The following is a 20,114-nucleotide window of genomic DNA, read 5'->3' on the forward strand; positions in this document are numbered from 1 at the left end:
GTGCATGGCAGGATTATTAATAAGAGAAAGTCAACATTGTCCAGCATTGCCACGCCAGACCGAGAGAAACTTGGAGGCAAGTCACTGAACCTGAAATAAGCTTCTCTTGCCCCAGGCTTCCCCACTTTTTAAAAAAAATTCAAAGGTCATGACAGTATCTCTGTGACATGGTTTGCACTGTAGTTTAATGAGACTCTAGGTCATACTTTGCTAGGTTGCAGTTTCTTTTTTGCTTCTTCGCAGTTCAAGAGCCACCTTTGCATTGAGAAGACTGGCAGGGGTGGTGCAGGCAGACTCTGGGACCCTGTCTTGAACTGCTGTAAAGGCTTCCCCACTATTTTCTTGGCTCTGAAACACAATGCATTAAAAAGACAAAGAAGGATAAAAATCACCATGTGGGCCCCTATGGAAGTTCCACTTGCCAGGCGCCCCAGTCTGCCTACTCCGTCCCTCTCTTCTGCTTTGGCTTTGAAATTGAGTATTGTGTGAGGCCAAAGCTAGAGAAAATGGCACTGTATATCCCAGCCTGGGGCAGTTTGATCCTCATGAAAATGAAAAATCACTTGTATTGACAATAGGCATGCCTGCTGCTGGCAAGATCTGCAGATTTGCTACTGGGCCTTGCTGTCACCCTGCTGGGTTGGTTTTTCCAGTAATAGACTCCTCCAAGCCAAGTCAGACAATTAAGTGGTAAATCCTCCGGTGAGCTAGAGAGGTAGGGGCAGAGGGATAGTGATTGGTCAGTGTAAGTAGACCAAGAACATTAAATTCATTTCCTCCCGTAGCCTTATCTGGCCATGCATCTGAATTATCTGGAGATGAATGTCTTGCGAATTGACTAGTTTCCACAAATATTATGAATTAACAGGAAGTAAGCCATGTCCACGCTCAAGCTCCACTTGAAGTGGGGAGGGTGAATCCTATTAGCATTTATAATTGTGTTGCTTTTTCATATTAATCCCTTCCCATGGCTGAGGATTTAGGAGTTTTCTCATCTGGTGATGGAAACCAGTCCCAAGAGTGTGTCCTGTCAAGTACTGGAAAATAGATGATGATATGGGGCCGTCACCTTCCCCGCTGACAGGAGCACTTCCTTCTCTGGTGAGATGCCTCTGTGATGTTTTGCATATCTATTAGATTAGACTTAACTATGATTCTGGACATTTATTATTTGAAATTAAACTAAGCCTCCTGGCCAGAAATCCATACTTGGTTAAATTGCCATTACTTGATCGGGAAACAAAAATCCCATTTCATTTTCATTTCATGGAAACTCCTACAGCTTTACAGAGCTCTGTCTTCCTTGGCCATGACTCCTAAATTGTGTCTCTGTTTTCTCCTTGACTTTATTCCATGGCAATTTGAGGTGCTAATTGCACCAATGCCTCTTATTCTGCTTTTTGCAATCGCACTGCAGCAGTGACCATCAGGAAAGAATAGAAAATGTTACTGGGATGTCAAAAGGGGAAAAAAGAAACTTTTGTATTAGAAACTGAGACCATAGGTTGACAAGAAGAAAAGTCATATTTGTATCAAAAAGAAGAGCCAAGCAAAAAACAAAAACAAAACAAAACAAAAAACAAAAGATGTTTTCAGTGTAGATCTGTGGTTAAGAGTTTGATGCTATTATTATATTCTTGAACATAGGCACATTTCTGAAATTATTGACAAGTGTTTAATTTATTTAAAAAGGAATCCAATAGGTATCCTGTTTCTGGAGAAGCCCTAACTGAAATATAGTTCTGTAAAAATAGCCAAGTTATGAATGATTTTTGCCAGGAAGTTCTTGACCGCAACTTGAATCAAAACCCGGTGAGTGGTACCCAAGGTGTTGGAGTCAGAGTGAAATAATCTGCAGCATCCTTAGAACACGTGGATCTTTAGGTGAGAGCTGTGGAAGAAGATTCAGATTTGAAATCAGATCTCATAAGAAGTGGTTTCCTTGTCCTGATAAGACACTTAAGCTTCTGACTACACAGTTACCTGCTAACTATCAGCTTGGATGGATCATCATCTCTGCAATTCAGCAAGGACATGCAGAGACCTTGGTCCTCCTGTTTGTCACTGTCCCCCACAGCCATGGTTAATGGTGTAGCCATTTACCCTCATCAGGCATAAATCCTTTTCCCCACAAGAGGATATTGGCTGGATATGATGTTTATAGGACTAAAGGAGCAGCTGGCGATGTCGGACTCGGGGCAAGTAGGTTGTTTTGGCCATCCTATTTAGCAGATGGCCAGGACTTGATTGATTGAAGGTTATTAGGATCCAAGTCAAGGGCCACATGGCACAGTGAACAGAAAAAGTCAATGGCAGCACATATCCAAATGCAGGCACATGCAGTCTGATGAGGCCTCTCTGCTTCCATTTCATTTTGCTTCAAGAAGGATTAAATGCATACCCTCCTGAGGAGCCTGGGTTGTAGACACATCTCTAGAGAATATCGATAACTTGGTTCCTAAATTGATAGTTGACTGAATCCTATGGCTATTCTTTGGAAAGAAAATTTTATGAAGTTTAGATTTCATCAGCATGTATATACGTTTGGCCTTTTGCCCAAACCTACATGTCATGGTTTCCTGTATTGCTAATGTCTCTATGTCTTTTGGTTATATCCAAAGACAACTTAAAAGCTTTAATTCACAGCCCTCTGTCGAATCTGTATGCCTTCCTTTTGAAGATGACTAATGCCATGAAAGCTACTCCGAATTGGAAGTGCCCCAAGCTACATTTTGCAATGAGAGAACAAACTCTTCAGGGAAAGGGGGTGTCCATTTCTTCTAGTCCATTTTAAGCTCATTTGTGCAATTGCTGCCTTCTCCGTCTTACTGCACAACTCCTTTGATCTTAAAGTGAAAGGAAGTAAATTTCAAGAGCCAGGAAAACTCCTTGTGTGGCTTTTGCAGGAGCAGCATATTACAAAATTGAGCAGATGTTAAATAAAACATAAATTTGGATCTTTTGAAATTTGAACTCAAGGAGGTATTGCTTTTAGAGCCAAGTGCATTGAGAGGTCTCAGGGATAAAATTGCTGTTGTTTGACATTCATTTCTATTTGAATATTTGGGTCATGTTGCTGCCCAGTCATATTTAGCCCTTATTGAATGTTGCTTTGGTACTTAGCATTATATTCCAATCTTCATAAATTTAATTCCTGTAACATGATGAGATTATATCCCCATTTCACAGGTGAGGACACTGAAGCTCCAAGAATTCCATCCCATCCTCCCCACCCCACCCACCACCCAGACTGCTATACCGAGGACGGAGACCAGAACCAAACAAGGGTTGCTTGTGTTGCCTTCCTCCCTTTAGGCGTATTTCAGAGCTGCCCAATTGCTTAGCTTACTTCCCTGAATTTTTTTAAGTGGCATATTGATTGAAGCAGTGGGTGGAGGGGATTATTTTAGTTAAGAGTTATGCCTTACTGGAACAAACCCATGTGTTAACATGCTTTTGCGATTCCCACCCAGAGTTTGAGATTCAAGACATGGACTGGAGAGTAGGAAGTTAATTTGACTAGCCAATAATCTGCATTTTTCTCCCTCTTTCTTTCCTTCTTCTCAACCCTACTCCTATAAACCAACAATGGAGGCAACTGAGCATTGTCAAAAACTTTTCATTTTCAGGACTGTTTAGAATTTAGGCTCTGAGCTCAAATGAGACCAGGTTTGAATAATCAGACACCGAGGTACTAGAGTCAGAAGCAACTAGAAATTGAAGGTGAATTATGTTGCCAGGTAATTTTGCTTTTGCATGGGCTACAAATGTTATTGGTGGATGTAAGTCATGGAGGATTAGGAACACGTTCTTTGAGCTTTCATGTTATCAGGTAACATGCATTAAAGATCCCCCTGACTACAAAACATTCCCCCACAGTTGGGCTCAAAAAAATCATTGTGTCTATGAAATGTTGCCCTGGTAGGGGAGGGGTAACACAGTTTCGGAGAAGCGCATGAATTAATCAGGTTGACACAAAGTGCTGTGTCTTGTGATGTGGCATCTCATTGCGAACCCTTTAAGACAAACCATAAATAAGTCAAGTGTATGGATTAAGAAATTTATTAATATTATAGCCTTTCCCCCAGCTTCTACTTCTATACACAGGAAATTCAGTGAAGTTTTGCTCTGTGAGAGATGATCCCAATTAGTTAAAACAACAATTATTTTATTACTTTATGATTCTCTATGTTGGCAGGTTATTTCTTCTGGTCAAGGCCAGCTTGCCTGGCCTCTGCAGACCGCAGGTGGTTCATTACCTGGCTGGTGACGGATGGTCTCAAATGGACTAGCTCTTTACTATCTGGTAGTTGGCAGGCTGGTGGGTTTAGAATGGCTTCAGCTGGAAGAGCCTGTGTCTGCTCCTTGTGGTCTCTTGTCCTCTAGTGTGCTAGCCTGGCATTCTTCACCTGGTGGTTTCAAGATTTCAAAGATTCACAAGAGACATTAAGCACTTGCCTCTGAGTCCTATATAAGCCTCTCCCTGCATCATGTTTGCTAATGCCCCTTTGGCCAAAACAAGTCAAGTGGTCAAGCCCAGTTTCAAAAACTGGAAAAGTTGGCATACATTCTTGATGGGATGAGTAGCAAATCAAATTTCCAAGGTGCATGTGGCAGGAGTTTGTGGCCACTTTGCCATTTCTCACAAATGTCAGAGTAACTTCAAGGGGTTTAACTGGCATTAACCTCTCTACCAGACTGAATCTGGATAAGGGAGAAGGGATATCAAGATTGTCTATAATGTCAGTTTGCTATGGGGTACTTTGAGCCGTTAGTTTTTTCAATCACTTTCTAAATTTTTATTTTATTTTATTTTATTTTATTTTATTTTATTTATTTTGCCTCACTTGTGGCATGTGGAAGATCCTGGGCCAGGGATCAAATCTACACTACAGTAGCCAACCCCAAGCCACTGCAGTGACAGTGCTAGATCTTTAACTCATTGTGTCACATGGGAACTCCCTATTCTTTTCTTTTAATTCCTTTTTGTTTTTAGGGCTGTACCTATGGCATATGGAAGTTCCCAGGCTAGGGGTAAAATCTGAACTACAGCTGCCAGCCTACACCACAGCAACAGCAACAATGGATCCAAGCTGCATCTGTGACCTGTGCCACAGTTTTCGGCAACATCAGGTCCTTAACCTACTGAGCAAGGCTAGGGATCGAACCCTCATCCTCATGAATACTACTTAACTTGCCGAGCCACAACAGGAACTCCAGGGAACTCCCTATTCTGTCGCTTTTGAAATTTGGCCACATTTCCTGATAGACTCTTTTATCTTGCATTCTTGAGTTGTGTTTCCATTTTTGGTCATGTTTTAATTTTTTGATTAAATCTGTGCTGTGGTGCAAACAGGACTTTTTTTCAGTTTGTTATATTCTGTGGATGCTTGCCATTTATGTGCCATTCGGATGTTTTGTACTTCAACCAGTATGTTAAATCCTTCGCTTTTGAGCTTCCTCTCAGGAGTTTTGGAGGTATACTCGTGACAACCTCCAGAATTCCACCACTGTGATCTGATACACTGGACTCCTAGTCCTTTTTTTTTTTCTTTTTTTTTTTTTTTTTGTACCTGTATTGTTTATGATGTCTTAGAAAATTTCACCTCATTTTATTAGTCTATAAACATAAACTGGTATATAATCACACCTGTGTTTGAATTTAATCATAACTTGGGACTCCAGACATTAATATATAACTACTGTTAACTCACAGAGCACCCAACCTGGGGTTTTCGGTCTCAACTTTTGCATTATTGGCATCACGGGCCACATAATTGTTTGCTATGAAGGGGCTCTTTTGAACATTATGGGATGTTTAGCAACAGCCCTGCCTCTACATGCTTGATGCTAATAGCCACACCCCCTTCACCTGTACTTGTGAAAACCAGCAGTGTCTGCCGACATAGTCAAATTTCCTCTGGATGGGAAAGGGGAGTAGGAGATAGGTAAAAATGCCTCCAGTTTGAGAACCACTGCTTTAACCTGTACATGCTAAGGCAGAAGAAAAAAAGAAATGTGTTAAGTGTGGGTTATTACTAGAGAGCAAACTGGAATTTGCAGCCCAACAGGGAGAATCTATAAGAGGGGAAGGGGTATGGAAAAATCTTCTATTACCTTAAAATTTAACCTAAGATGGCCCTGGATTCCTCTGGATTAACCAGGAAACATCAAGTTAGGTCTTGCTACACAATGAAAGCTTCATCACTATCTCAGCCTTATTGTGTTAGAAGTGGATTAAAATGTAAAATATCATCCCAAAAAAGAAAAATTCAGGATATGCTGACCACAGATGATGGACTTTGGAAAACTCTTTGAAAAAAGCTAAACATATGCAAAAGTAGGGAAAATTGTATCCTGATCCTTCTGATACTCATCACCTAAGATCCTAAATGACCGATTAATGACCAGTCCTAGTGCATCTGTATTTCACTCTTTCCTGCTGCTGTCCACTCTTGAGTTATTTTGAAGCAAAATAATTTCAATACGTGTCTAAAAGAAAGAACTTGGAGCTCTCTTGTGGCACAGTGAATTAAGGATCCAGTGTTATCACTGCAGCAGCCCAGGTCGCTGCTATGGCTCGGGTTAGATCCCTGGCCTGGGAACTTGCACATGCCTCAGGTGTGTCAAAAAAAAAAAAAAATTTAAAAAAACATTAAAAGCAAAATTGTAATACACTGGTGGAATTTTAATCTTTTAGAAAGGGCATAAATGATAATTCATGCTGAGGAGTATCAAAAGTTAAGGGGAAAAGGTGAAGGTCAAGATCAAAGAGGCTTTGACATTTCAGGGGATTAAAAACTCCAGGGGGAAATGAAAGTGGGAGCCACTGACTTTTCGAATTCCTTTCCTTTCTATTTCTTTCCTGCTTGAGTGACTCTTAGAGATGCCTCTTATCATGTCAGTTAAGGCACAGGGGACTGGGATCCTCAGAAAGGAGAAGAGGCTGTCAGGGAACCAATCCATTTTCTAAAAAGAAGAGAAAAAAAACCACAATCACAAAAAGGTACTGAAATATTCAGTCAATGATGGATTGCTCTCTGATGACTTTCAATGACTTCTTCGCCGATTGGGGTCTACTTTTAATAAAACAAAGTGAGAGGAAAGCCCTGCAGTTGCCTTTTAAGATTTTGCTAAGACTTTGGTATTTCTCTCCTGTTCTAATGTATTCTAAGAAGTTTCTTTCTTTTGATTTAGATTTCCTCACTTGATTTTATTATGTCATAAATCTCCTGTGTTTGGTAAAAACCATGGTGTGTGTGAGACCCAAGCAGCTTGCTAGATAACATCTATTTCTCCCCCCCTCTTCTCTTTAGAAGATTAAACTGAGGCTGTTGTGTCTGATGCCAGAATAGATTTAACCAATCATGTTTCCTTTACATATAGGTCAGTCCAAGGGACAATTCTGCGCTGGATCCTATTATCCATGGGTTGAAGGGCGTCGTACATCACGGTAAGTAAGCCATGTACACTTCCTTTGCTGGGATGTGAAAAGGGATAAGGTCTCCACCTAAAGGAATGGGGTTATCTGCCAGAGGACGGAGCCCGACACTCATTCTTCATCCACTGATGTTGAAGCGCATGAGAGGCATTATTTGATGGATAAAGAGCACACCCATTTATTACCCACAAATGGATCTGGGTGAACAGTAAGCCATTTGTTTCTCTTCCGGTACCACTTGAAATGCATATGCTGTAAATCAGAACGCCCTAAGATGTACCATTCATATGTGCTGAACCTGCCCCTTGCTTCACATCTATCCTAAAAGTATTCCCCTTTCAAGTAACTCTCCATTTATACGTTGCTTGATTTGCCTCTCAGATGTAGAGAAAAATTTAAGTTGCCGTGACAAGTCATTAAACTTTGCCGCATGTGAATAAGCATCATCAGCTACTAGAATGGAAAAATGCTAGGCTGGGTTCTGTGCAGCAGACGTCTTATCCTCAGGCATAAAACTGGGAGAGAAAGTAAGATGGATGGGTTCTGTCTTCCCCAACTGTTTTTTATTGGAGGAATTTCCCTGCAACTTTATTATCAGCGATGCATCATTACCTATGACATCAGGATCCTCTAATTTCAAAAGTACCCTTGTCACAGGGAGGTGTGGAGTCCAGAGGTAATGTAATGATTTGCAAAGTTTTAATAATCTAATTAGAATTCCAAAGACATTGACAGAAATAGCATTAGTAACCATAATAAATCTCCCCTTCATCTTCACAGCTGTGATAAAACATCTTCACACTTTCCTGGGAGGATGTCTTTAGACATTAGCCAACTCTACAGAGCTTAACAAACTTCTTCCCCTCTTTCTCTCAGGGAAACAAAACTGGTTGTCACTGGTCAGTTGAAGTAAGTAGGGTTTTGGGTTAATTGTTCTGCTCTTATAAACTGTTCGATCGTGCAGCTGTCAACGGTAAAAAACCTAGTGAAAGGAGAAAGATAGAATGACTAAAAACACCTCATCGAGGTTTTCACTGTAGGAAATTTCCCATCACTCTTTCTCCATTTCAGTTGATGTCTCTGCAGAAGACCCCTCACACAGAGCTGGGAAGTCGGTGGTATGGACAGGTCCTCTGGGGAACAAAACACCTTTGCCAAAACTTGGGCTGTCCGTCCCTTTGTGATTTGATATTGATAGTAATAATGGTGGGTATGGTAGGTAGAGAAATTTGCACCGTACTCTGGGCAGCCTCAGAAGTGCAAAGAAAGTTTGTGTTCTGGGCAACACGCTGTGTTCTCTGAGCTCTTTTCCAGAAGCTCCCCTTGAACACTCAATGGACAAAAACACCTTCTTGAAATTCCAGTCCGTGGTGTAGATTATGAGTTTGGGGGTTTGAAATGTACTCAATGATGGACATACCTTCCTTCCCCCTGGCTCTTCTTCCTTTTGTCATACAAAAACCCCATGAAGAATTCTAGAATCTAGAGTTCCTGTTGTGGCTCAGCAGGTTAAGAACGAAACATAGTGTCTGTGAGGATGTGGTTTGATCTGTGGCCCTCGCTCAGTGGGTTAAGGATGTGGTGTTGCCATGAGCTATGACATAGGTCACAGATGCAGCTCGGATCCAGTGTTGCTGGGCTGTGGTGTATGCCCGAAGCCACAGTTCTTATTCGAACTATAGCCCATGAACTTCCATAAGCCCCAGGTGTGACCGTAAAAAGACAGAAAAAAAGAGAAAGAATTATAGAAGTTTCAGAACAGGTACCTCTTCTTTAGCCTGAGAGGAAGCGCCTTATCAGCTTTGGCATTTAAATAGGTCTGTGTAATCTCATTCCCACACTGATAATGGAAGGAGATTCCATATGTAAAGGCAAGCAGTAGGCTTCCTTTAGCCCCCAGATCCCCAGATTTCAGTAAACCCACTGCATAGTGATCATTTGATTCATGAGTTATGTTCCGGCATAATCATGTTATCCTTCCCCATTATCCACAGTTACCCTTTAAGAGGCAGTTTTACGTAGGGATATGTTACCTGTCACTGGCAAGATAGCAGAGTTGCCTGGGATATGGTTTCACCTCCACCACCTAATTGAAAAGTCAGAGGAGACCTGCAAAAAAAATGCCTGCAAAGGAACTTGACTTATTTACTGAGCAAAAGTGTTGTGTGCTCACTGTATCAACTCCTGGGTTGATGCACTGTTGAGAACAGATACAGTCCAGCCCTCCTGGACCTGGAAGTTTCCCTGGAAGGGAAGGGAATGCCAGTCCCTCTCCCTCCAACCAGTGGGACTGTTACCCCTCCAGCCTTTGCATCTGCTGTGTCTGTTTCCTCTGTCAGAAAAGTTCTTCCATCAGCTCATAGCAAAGGTGTCTCCCTCTAATTATTTCAGGTCTCAGTTCAGATCTTGCCTCCACAGAGAATTCTTTCTTAATTATCCTGTCAAATTTCCCACCCTCTCCCCCCTCCCAATACTCCCTGTCACATCATCTTAGACTTCTTTCTTTGATGCACTTAAAAGTATCTCAAATAACCTTGTTTGTTTATTTACTCCAGTATTACCCTCTAAAGCGTAAGCTTTATGCAGGTAGGACCCACACGTTCATGAAACCTTATAGATGCTCAGTAAATATTAGCCAAATGAGTGCATCGAGTAAACTCACAAATAAGTCAAAAATATCCAAATATAAAATTGGAGGAAAGGGAGGAGGAACTAAAAGGCACTCAGGTTTTGCTTTGATTGGGAAGAGAAAGAAGTAGGATGATGTCTTAGAAACTTGATTTTGGTTTTTTTTTTTGTTTTTTGTCTTTTGTCTTTTTAGGGCTGCACCCGTGGCATATGGAGGTTCCCAGGCTAGGACTCGATTTGGAGCTACAGCTGCCAGCCTACGCCACAGCCACAGCAACTCAGGATCTGAGCCACATCTGTGACCTACACCACAGCTCATGGCAACACCAGATCCTTAACCCACTGAGCAAGGCCAGGGATTGAACCTGCGTCCTCACAGATGCTAGTCAGATTCATTTCTGCTGTGCCACAACGGGAACTCCTGGAAACTTGATTTTGCCCTCAGTTCTGGGGCCATTGCTGACTCCCATGGTGATAACCCTCATCCCTTCTGTCATTCTTTCGAGAGAGGATGAACATCTGAAATTGCTAAAGAAAATTTTTGTTGGAACTAGAAGCATTTTAAGTTGAAGGTCCTATGAGGGATTTGAATGATCTGTTAATGTGATGGGACATAAATAATCGTGCCCTTCACAGAGTCTTTGGCTGGGGAACAATGATAGAGATGTGTATGAAGAAAAAATCAATATGGATTTCTCTTCCAGCTCAGAATTGGGTTTTATTTCTTCACTCTGGGAGTTATATCTTAGAATATTAATTCTTCATTAAGTGAATTTTTTTTTAAGTAGGAAGGATCTTGTGTGTTCCCTCAGCTGAAATGGCAGTGAGGGATCTGGTCACACCAGACACCCATTGCCATTGGGTCATTAAGGTCCTCTGTGAAGCAGATGCCAAGATGGCATTTTGAGTGCAAGTAAGTGTTTTGATAGGAAAGGAGTGCCTGGGAAGAATCAAGAGGAGAGGGAGAAGGGGTGGGCGGGGAGCATGTTAGGACCTAACCCAGGTCTGATACCTCTGAAAGGAGAGGGAAGCTGGAAGATTAGCTGAAGGCAGCTCTAAGGAAGTTGGGACTGGCCCCTTGGAGGACACCAGAGCCGACACTGCCTATGAGAGGAGTCCTCTGTTGCACAGGTGACAGGGATGATCCAGCCCTACCGAGTGTCGTCATTGGCTCGAACATCCCACTGCAAGTGGCCTCTGTGTGAAGGCTGCAGTGGAGCCTCAAGGCACAGCAACTAATAGGCCTCCTCCCAGCATCTTGTCTCTAGAAGGAAGATTTAGGGGGACCTCCCGTGGCTGGCCCAGAGGTTCACATCTTCCTTCCAAAGACATTTTCCTAATCACATTGCCAAAAAATTGATGACTTGATCCTCTCACTTTGAAAATCCCCAGAGCTTCTCACAGGCACTGTTTGTTCCTTTGGTGCATAGTTACTAAATGCCTAATCTAAGTCCACCACAACGCTAGGCGCAGAGAACACAGCAGGCATGCACCAGCCCTCTGGAGAGACATACAGTTAAGTGCGTAATTACATTAAAAAGTGAGAAGCAGCAGATTTAACTCAGACTTGGGGGTATAGAGCAGGCATCTCAGACAAAGTGATGCTTAACATGTAAACAGCATGTGGAGATTTTCCAGGCAGACAAGGGAACGTAAGTTTTCGGGCAGCACCAGTATAGCAGTGGCATGTTGGAGACTGAGCTCTGGGAAATTGCTTCTTGAATATTGGGGAGATATACCTAAAAATCTCTTGGCAGCAGAAAGTGCTCTTTCTGAGATGTTGATTTGTTAATGTAAATTATAACTTTGACAAACTTGAGAAGCATGGAGAAATAGAAATAGAATGAAGAGAGGTGATTTGCAATTGATTCCAGCCCTGTCTGTCCACTGAGCAATAGATGGAAGGACTGAAATGTATCTAATCGAGTATTTTATTTACACTACTGCCAGCATCCCCTGGAGAGGAGAGATTTAGGGAGAAATTGTGAATCCTATTCACCATGCTAATCCAGTCATTTGTGATGCTTTTTGTATATAAGAACCAGGACTTTCAAGTAGCCACACCTGATAGAAACATTGGATTCAAAAAGCTGAGTCTAGTTGTTATTTTTTCAAAACCCATTAAAAAATAAATAAACTTCTATGTGAATTGGTATAAAAAGGTACCAATTCCCTTATAAGTAGTTGTACCCAATTGACTGGTGCTAAGAAATGTACATTATATCTTATCAATTAAAAAAGATGTACTATTTTTCTTTAGAGTTTTTTGAATTATGTATTTTTTTATTATTTTGCATGATATCCACCCAAAGAAAATCCACCAGGCTGTATGAGTACATATTCTAAAAAACTGTTAGCAAGGCATTGAAACACTAACCACTCCTTCCCATCAGTCATTTAAGAAAGATCAGTCTTTTATTTTTGAAGGGAAACTTGTTTGTGATTATTTGATTACAGAGCTTTGACTGACTGTCCCTCTTTTCCCATCCCCAACCTGGCTCACCGCCAAGTCAAGGTATCTTCCTCCTTCACAGGAACTATGGCGGGGGGGGGGGGGGGTCAGGGGTGCAGTTAGAAATTGCCTCAGACATCAGTCAGAATGAGATGACTTTTTTCCCTGTCCTCCTTCCCCAAGCTCCTCTGAAAAAGTTGGTTCAGTAGTCCCACAGCCATGTATGTCCCTTAGAAGAACCCAAATAAAAGCACACCAGGAGTTGTACACGAGAATGTGAGAATGTCCATGGCATGGTTTTTCCTAACTGTGCCAAACCCAGAAATGCCTCAGATGCCTATCATTAGCAAGCTGGATAAACATAGGCAAGTGTAGTCCTACACCTTACTTACCCAATGAAAGTTATCAGCATCTGAAGTTCCTATCGTGGCTCAGTGGTTAACGGATCCAACCAACTAGGAACCATGAGGTTGCAGGTTTGATCCCTGGCCTCGCTCAGTGGTTTAAGGATCTGGCATTGCCGTGAACTGTGGTGTTAGGTCGCAGATGCAGCTCAGATCTGGCATTGCTGTGGCTCTGGCGTAGGCTGGCGGCTACAGCTCCGATTAGACCCCTAGTCTGGGAACCTCCATATGCTGGGGGTGCAAAAGGGCAAAAAAAAAAAAAAAAAGTTATCAGCATCTAAGTACAGGTGAATTATCACCTAAAAGCAACCTTCTAGTGATGTCACAAAATGAGGCTCTTGCAAGCTTTTCTTGTTAAAACTCAGCAATGGAAGTTGGGTCTATGAAAGATCAAAATTTCCTTTGCAGAATAATTCCCCAACTGACTAGTTTCTTCACTGGGCTCACTTTGGGGGTGTTTTCCCCCCATCTCTTCCCTGCCCTGGGATACACATCCTCAGCTCAACAGATCCAGATCCAGGGACAAAGTCCTAGAATAGCTAGACTCAATCCAGGCATCTAGCAGAAAGGGAGGTGGTAAAGTTAATGTGCAAACATATGTGACTATCCTGCCAAATGACTGCATTTAGTGGTGAGAACTGGTACATCCACGTCTGTTCTTTCTTCATATCTCACCTGCTGGGACTTCAGAAGAAGACAGATCCTAAAACAAGAGACATTTGGAAGAAAGTAAACTATTAGGCAGAGATGGTCATCTGCATTATTATAATCCAGCAGCAAGAGATTGAGCAGAGACGAGTTGATGTGGATTAGGGGTTCTTGCCTGTTTTTTGTGTAAGTGAACTTTAAGCTCCTTTAATCACAGAGTCCATCCATCCTTCTGTCCATCAAGTGCCTAGTAAGTGCTGGTTCATTGGTTTTGGGAGGAATGATCAAGAGGATTTCCCCTGCCTTTGGAAAAATTTTAATCTCATAAGTAATTTTTTCCATCCTTGCCTTTCTTGATGCTGAAGGTCAAAGAGACTATTATTTGCTTGCAGAGTCATCTCTGGCACTCACATGAATAAAGCAGTTGAAACTTTGGAATGAATTTTTATAAAAAGTCTGTATTATGGAATCCTGTTAGAGAAATGGAATTTCGTATTTTTTCACTTGAAATTTGACCCTTAGGAACACTACTGAACACGGATTCTAGAACAGTACTTCAGAGTTCCAGCCATCTTGGGTTTGAATCCTGGCTCTCCAGCTTGGAATCTGTGTGATCGTGTATAAATCCCTGTATAGATCTCTCTGTGCCTGAGGTTCCACCTGGGGAAATAGGAATTAGGAAATTATCTGCCTCACGGGTATTCGTGCTAAATGCTTTAAGACAGGGAAAGTACCAAGAAGGAAGGGTGTGTGGCCTGAAATCACAAGTCAGGAAATAAGAGTCCGTGGGCCAAGTCTGGCCCCACTGCCTCTTTTTGTAAACAAAGTTTTATTGGAACAAAGCAGTCCCATTCATTTACAACTCTCTCTGACTGCTTTTGCACTACTGTGGCAGGAGTAGTTGTGACAAGGAGACTCTGGCTTGCAGAGCCTTAAATATTTACTTTCTGGTTCTTTATGGAAAAAGTTTGTCAATCCTGCCTCATCTCAATGGTAGCTATTACAGCTCTACTAATAGGGTTGCCTTCACACAGTAGTTTATTTGGGGACAATGTAAATCCCCACTTGGGTCATTACATTTGACACATTTTACAGAGGTGGGCTTCCGTTTTGATTTTGCCAAAATTACCACATAATCCAAATGTATTTCAATGGAATTAAAGAGGGTTCTGTTTTAATGTTAACCTTTAAGAACAATTATTCAAATTTTCTCCCTTTTAAATGGGAAACCCAGTGTTATATTATCTACAAGCTACTGAGAGTTTTGAACATCTTAACGCACGACAAAATTATCCCTTTGAAGTTTATGTTGCCAGCATCTAATTACATGGAACTTTCCTGAAGTGTGCTATAAATATGCAGCATGTCTGTTATGGATCCAGGAAGGGCAGATGCTTATCTGAACCCTTTTGATCTCAAAATCAAACAGGCGCACTTAAGCCATTTCCACAATTTCCTGGATTTCGGCCTATCAGAACCACTACTGTAGATATGGGCTATTTCCATTTCTTTTCTTAGCCAAAGGCAGGAAACGGGATGCTGAGGGGCTTCTGTTTTATCACTAATAGCATTGTTAACAATCGTGTTAAGACAGAAAAAGACTTCAAAAGTGATTCCTCCAAGTCCGTGAGTTTCTTTTCTGTGGAAAGGTTCATTTGTACCGTATATTAGATTCCAGATATAAGGATATCATATGGTATTTGTCTTTCTCTTTCAAACAGACTTGTGGTTGCCAAGGGGGAGGGAGTGGGATGGACTGGGAGTCTGGGGTTCATATATGCAAACTATTGCATTTGGAATGGATAAGCAATGAGATCCTGCTGTATAGCCCAGGGAACTGTTGTCACTTATGATGCAACATGATGGAGGATAATGTGAGAAAAAGAATGTATATATGTATGTGTGACTGGGTCACTTTGCTGTACAGTAGAAATTGACAGGACACTGTAAACTAATTATAATGGAAAAAAATAAAAATCATTACATAAAAAGAAGTGATTCCTTTTAGATTAGATTTGCATTGGAGGCTAGTTCTCATTTGGCCAGCCTTCTTCGTCAGTATGTTATCATTTGAATGGGACTGTGGAAGCCCAGGGAAATGTCCTTGTCCTGATTGTTTCACTGGGATGTGGAGAGCAAAGAAAGATTTTGAAAACATGTCTAAAAATTCCATATGATATAATTTATATGTAGAATCTAAAAAAAGACATAAATGAACTTCCACGAAATGAAAACCGACTCACAGAACAGATTTGTGGTTGCCAAGGGGGAGGGTCAAGGGCCGGGGGATGGATTGGGAGTGTGGGATTAGCAGGTGCAAGCTCTTATATATAGAATGGATAAATTACAAGGCCCTACGGTATAGCACAGGGAACTCTAATCAATATCCTGTGATAAACCCTAATGGAAAAGAATATGAAAAATAGAGTTCCCATTGTGGCTCAGCAGTTTAAGAACCCGACTAGTATCCATGAGGATGTGGCCTCAATTCCTGGCCTTGCTTGGTGAGTTAAAGGATCTGGTATTGCTGCAAGCTGCAGCGTAGGTCACAGATGCAGCTCAGATCCATATTGCTATGACTGTGGCATAGGCTGGCAGCTTTGGCTCCAATTGGACCTCTAGCCTGGGAACCCAGCAAATATGGCCCTAAAAAGAAAAAAAAAAGAATATGAAAAATAATATAAATATATATAACTAAATCATTTTGCTGTATGGCAGAAACTAACACAACATTGTAAACAACTATACTTTAAGAAAATAAATGGAAAAAAATGTCTCTCTCCAGTTACCTACTGCGAAACTACTTGATGAAGTACTTGGGGCCGCCTGGTGTGACTTTCTTGCCCTATTCTATGCATGTCACCTTGGTATAGGAAAAGCGCTGTCATGAAGTGGCCAAGAGCATAGGCTGTGGATGTGAATACTAGTTCTGCTTTTGACTAGTTGTACAGCCTGCATATGTTACCTCCTTGTGGTTCGGTTTCCTCAACCATATAGGGAAGTAATAGTAATACCTTTATCCATATTGGTTTGTCCTGAGGAATCAGTGACTTATTGTACATACCTGTGCCTGGCATACGGTCAGTACTCAGTGTCAGCTGTAATCACTGCCAGTCCTCCCCCGCCACACACAGCATCATCATTATTGTTGTTGCTTATTGACGTGAGGATGGGGAAGGCCATATGGTGACAGGAAATGATTGGGAGCTCTGAATTCTGTCCCATCACTGCCTGTATGTTGCTTGACTTAGTTGGGTCCTACGAAAATAAAATGAAATGAGGAAGGCAGTGGTAAGGAAAAAGGGTAGTGGACTAGGGACCAGAAAAGAATGAAAAGAAGAAACAACCTCTCATCCATTAACCCCTGGCTGTGTGCATACCTCTTTACATACAGTCTCATTTAATCTCAGCAGTAGCACGGGAGATAAGAATTCTTAAACCTTCATACAGATGGGTAAACTGGAGTTCATAGAGATTGACTAGTTTGTCCCAGCTCATGACAGTAGAGCAGTGTTTTGAACCCAGTTGTGTTGGACTCAGATGCATTCTCTTTGCAGATCTGCTGGGCTAGTTTCTTTTCTAGCATCAACTAACTTCCTGATTATTGTCAAAATCACTTAACTCTTGTGTGCCTTGGGTTCTTCTCTGTAAATTTGTGCCTTGGGTTCTTTTCTGTAAATTAAGTAATTGCCTGAGCCTCAAAAGGAAGCTAAAAGAATATATACACCATGTCAGTTACGGCGGCCAGAAACATGTAGGTGATGCTGGGTTTTTGTCACTATATAACCCTATGTAATTTAAATGTCATGTGTCATGTCCATTTCCTTAATTGTGGACAAGACTGTGCTCTCTGTCTAGTTTCTCTTTGGAAATATTAATGTCAACATATGCTTTATTCAAACATAAACCCTGGAGTTCCCGTCGTGGCGCAGTGGTTAATGAATTCGACTAGGAACCATGAGGTTGCGGGTTTGGTCCCTGCCCTTGCTCAGTGGGTTAACGATCTGGTGTTGCCATGAGCTGTGGTGTAGGTTGCAGACGCGGCTCGGATCCAGCATTGCTGTGGCCCTGGCATAGGCCTGTGGCTACAGCTCCGATTAGACCCCTAGTCCGGGAAACTCCATATGCCACGGGAGCAGCCCAAGAAATAGCAAAAAGACAAAAAAAAAAAAAAAAAAAAAAAAAAAAAAAAAAAACATAAACCCTAAATCAAAATGCTGCATTTGGCCAACAGAAACCATGAATAAACTCAAGGAGACTAGATGTCTTTGAACCTGGGTAGAGTTGCTATGTCATGACCTTGGAGCAGCTCCCTGGGTCCTTGAATACAAGAGTCTGATTAATCAGATGGGCTCTCTCCCACTCAAGCAGGCCTTGCTCAGACCCTGCAATAACATGCCATAATATGGGCCTTTCAGATTTTCTCTGGACTTTGCCTATGGGGACAGCCAAGGAGTATGTAATTAAAAACTCTGCCCCCTAGTGGAGGCTGTTTTAGGGGCAGAAATAAGCTCCACACTCTGTACATATCCATGTAGTTTGCTCCATTCATGCTTGAATACTATTGCTTGTTGACATCCCTTTTAAAAACTGTCCCCATCCCCTTCACAGAAGAGCAGGGGTCAACAAACCTTAGTAAAGGGGTTGATGGCAAATATTTTAGGCTCTGTTGGCCATACACTCTGTGCTGCAACTATTCAACCACATAGTTACAGCCTGAGAGCAGGCATAGATAACCCTTAAGTAATGGCATGACTGTGTCCTAGTAAAACTTTATTTACAAACACAGGTACTAGGCTAGACTGGGCTACAGTTTCCCCACTTCTGACTCAGAGCTCCTGAGTGACTTAGTTTGATCAACTTTTTCAGCCATGTGTTAAGGATCTACTCTCTAAGATACTGTCTTGGGTGCTGAGCATACAGTAAGGGGCCACAGTCTTGATATAATGGAGCCTCTAGTCCACTTCAAGAAAACAAAAAAAAAAAAAACAAAAATGAGGGTTCCCATTGTGGGTCAGCAGAAACAAGCCTGACTAGTATTCATGAGGATGTGGGCTCAATCCCTGGTCTCACTCAGTGGGTCAAGGATCCAGCATTGCCGTGAGCTGTGGTGTAGGCCGCAGAGGTGGCTCAGATCCCATGTTGCTGTGGCTGTGGCACAGGCTTCAGTTGTAGCACCAGTTCAAACCCCTAGCCTGGGAACTTCCATGTGCCACACCTGCAACCCTAAAAAGAAAAAAGAAAAAAAAAAAAGCAAAACGCAACAACACCCACAAAATTATTATTAACCAGTTACACTGACTGTGAGACACAGGTCTGTACAGTTGTGACCACTGTGAGGCATCAGCCCTCCCAAGATGCTGATACCCACTTGACAGGGTTGGAGGCCTTTCTGTGAGAAAGACCAGTGCAGGGCCTGGCACTGAGTTGTCAGGCACCGTAAATAAAAGCTAGTGAAAAGACAAAACATCCAGTGTGGAGTGGGTCTGGGGTTCAGGTCAGTAGAGGGTAAACTGAGGCTGGACAAGAAACAGTATAAATAGATGGGTATCTGCTGCTACCTGGTGCTGTGAGCTTCCTTCACTGCAGTCACAAAACAGGCTATGGACCCTGCTTCTAGTCAACTCAGGAAGCTGATGGGGATCTTCAGTGTGAATCCTTTTGGGTGCTATCAATATCTTGTTTCATCAGGTCTGCAGCTCTCGTTCCCTTCCTATTTTTATTGAGATTAATTGACATATCATTATATTAGTTTCAGGTGCACAGCATAATGATTTGATATAAATATATATTGCAAAATGATCACCACAGTAAGTCTGGTTCACCTCCATCACTATATATAGCTGCAATTTTTTTATTTCTTTATATTTTAACAGCCTTAAAATCGAGATGTACCTTCCAGCTGATATTATGTCATTGTTTAATTAGCAACATGTTGCCTTTATGAGTGGTTTTGAAATGATGCATCTTATGATTGGTGGTGACTTGGAGATGAAAAAATGTATCTAGAATCTGTTGGTTATTCAAAATATACCAAGTGCTGTGTTTGTTTGTTTGTTCTCTTTTCACATCATTATAGGCACCAGGCAGTGTTTTAGATGGTAGATACAGAGAGTAAATGAAAAAGGCAAGGTCTTTGCCCTTATGGAACCATCAGGCACTTTGAGAGACAGAAAGGAGACAAGTGAACACATCCGGGAAGGAGATAAACCAGATGGGATATAGATAGTTAATAGCAGTGGGAACGTCCTGAGATGGAGCCCTCAGGGTTGGCTCTCAGGAGGTGACATTGGAACTGAGATCTAAAGAATGAAGAGGAATCACCAAATGGAGTAGGGGTGGGGGCCGGGCAAGTATTCTAGGAAAAAGAGAACGGAAAGGTGAGGATGAAGGTGATGGTCAATAAGGAAGAGGATGGGCTGCTGAGTTAGATCATGGAGAGCCTCATGGCCATGGTGAAGAGCTGGGATTTTACTCTAGACGAGGTAAGAAGCTACTGGATGATTTTGAGCTGGGCCATGTCGGGATTAGATTTATGTTT

General features: G+C 41.9%; 1 protein-coding gene across 9 annotated transcripts in view; it reads left to right on the plus strand.

The window, feature by feature from the left end:
- PTPRG (protein tyrosine phosphatase, receptor type G) overlaps positions 1-20,114 on the plus strand; it is a 737,058-nt gene that overhangs the window by 557,273 nt on the left and 159,671 nt on the right. For all 9 annotated transcript variants that reach the window (XM_021070772.1, XM_021070771.1, XM_021070773.1 and 6 more), the window contains one exon: positions 7,387-7,453. In XM_021070772.1, coding sequence (XP_020926431.1) covers positions 7,387-7,453 — 67 coding nt within the window. The remainder of the gene's footprint in view (positions 1-7,386; positions 7,454-20,114) is intronic.

This window comes from Sus scrofa, chromosome 13, assembly GCF_000003025.6.
Source record: "Sus scrofa isolate TJ Tabasco breed Duroc chromosome 13, Sscrofa11.1, whole genome shotgun sequence".
Classification (NCBI taxonomy): domain Eukaryota; kingdom Metazoa; phylum Chordata; class Mammalia; order Artiodactyla; family Suidae; genus Sus; species Sus scrofa.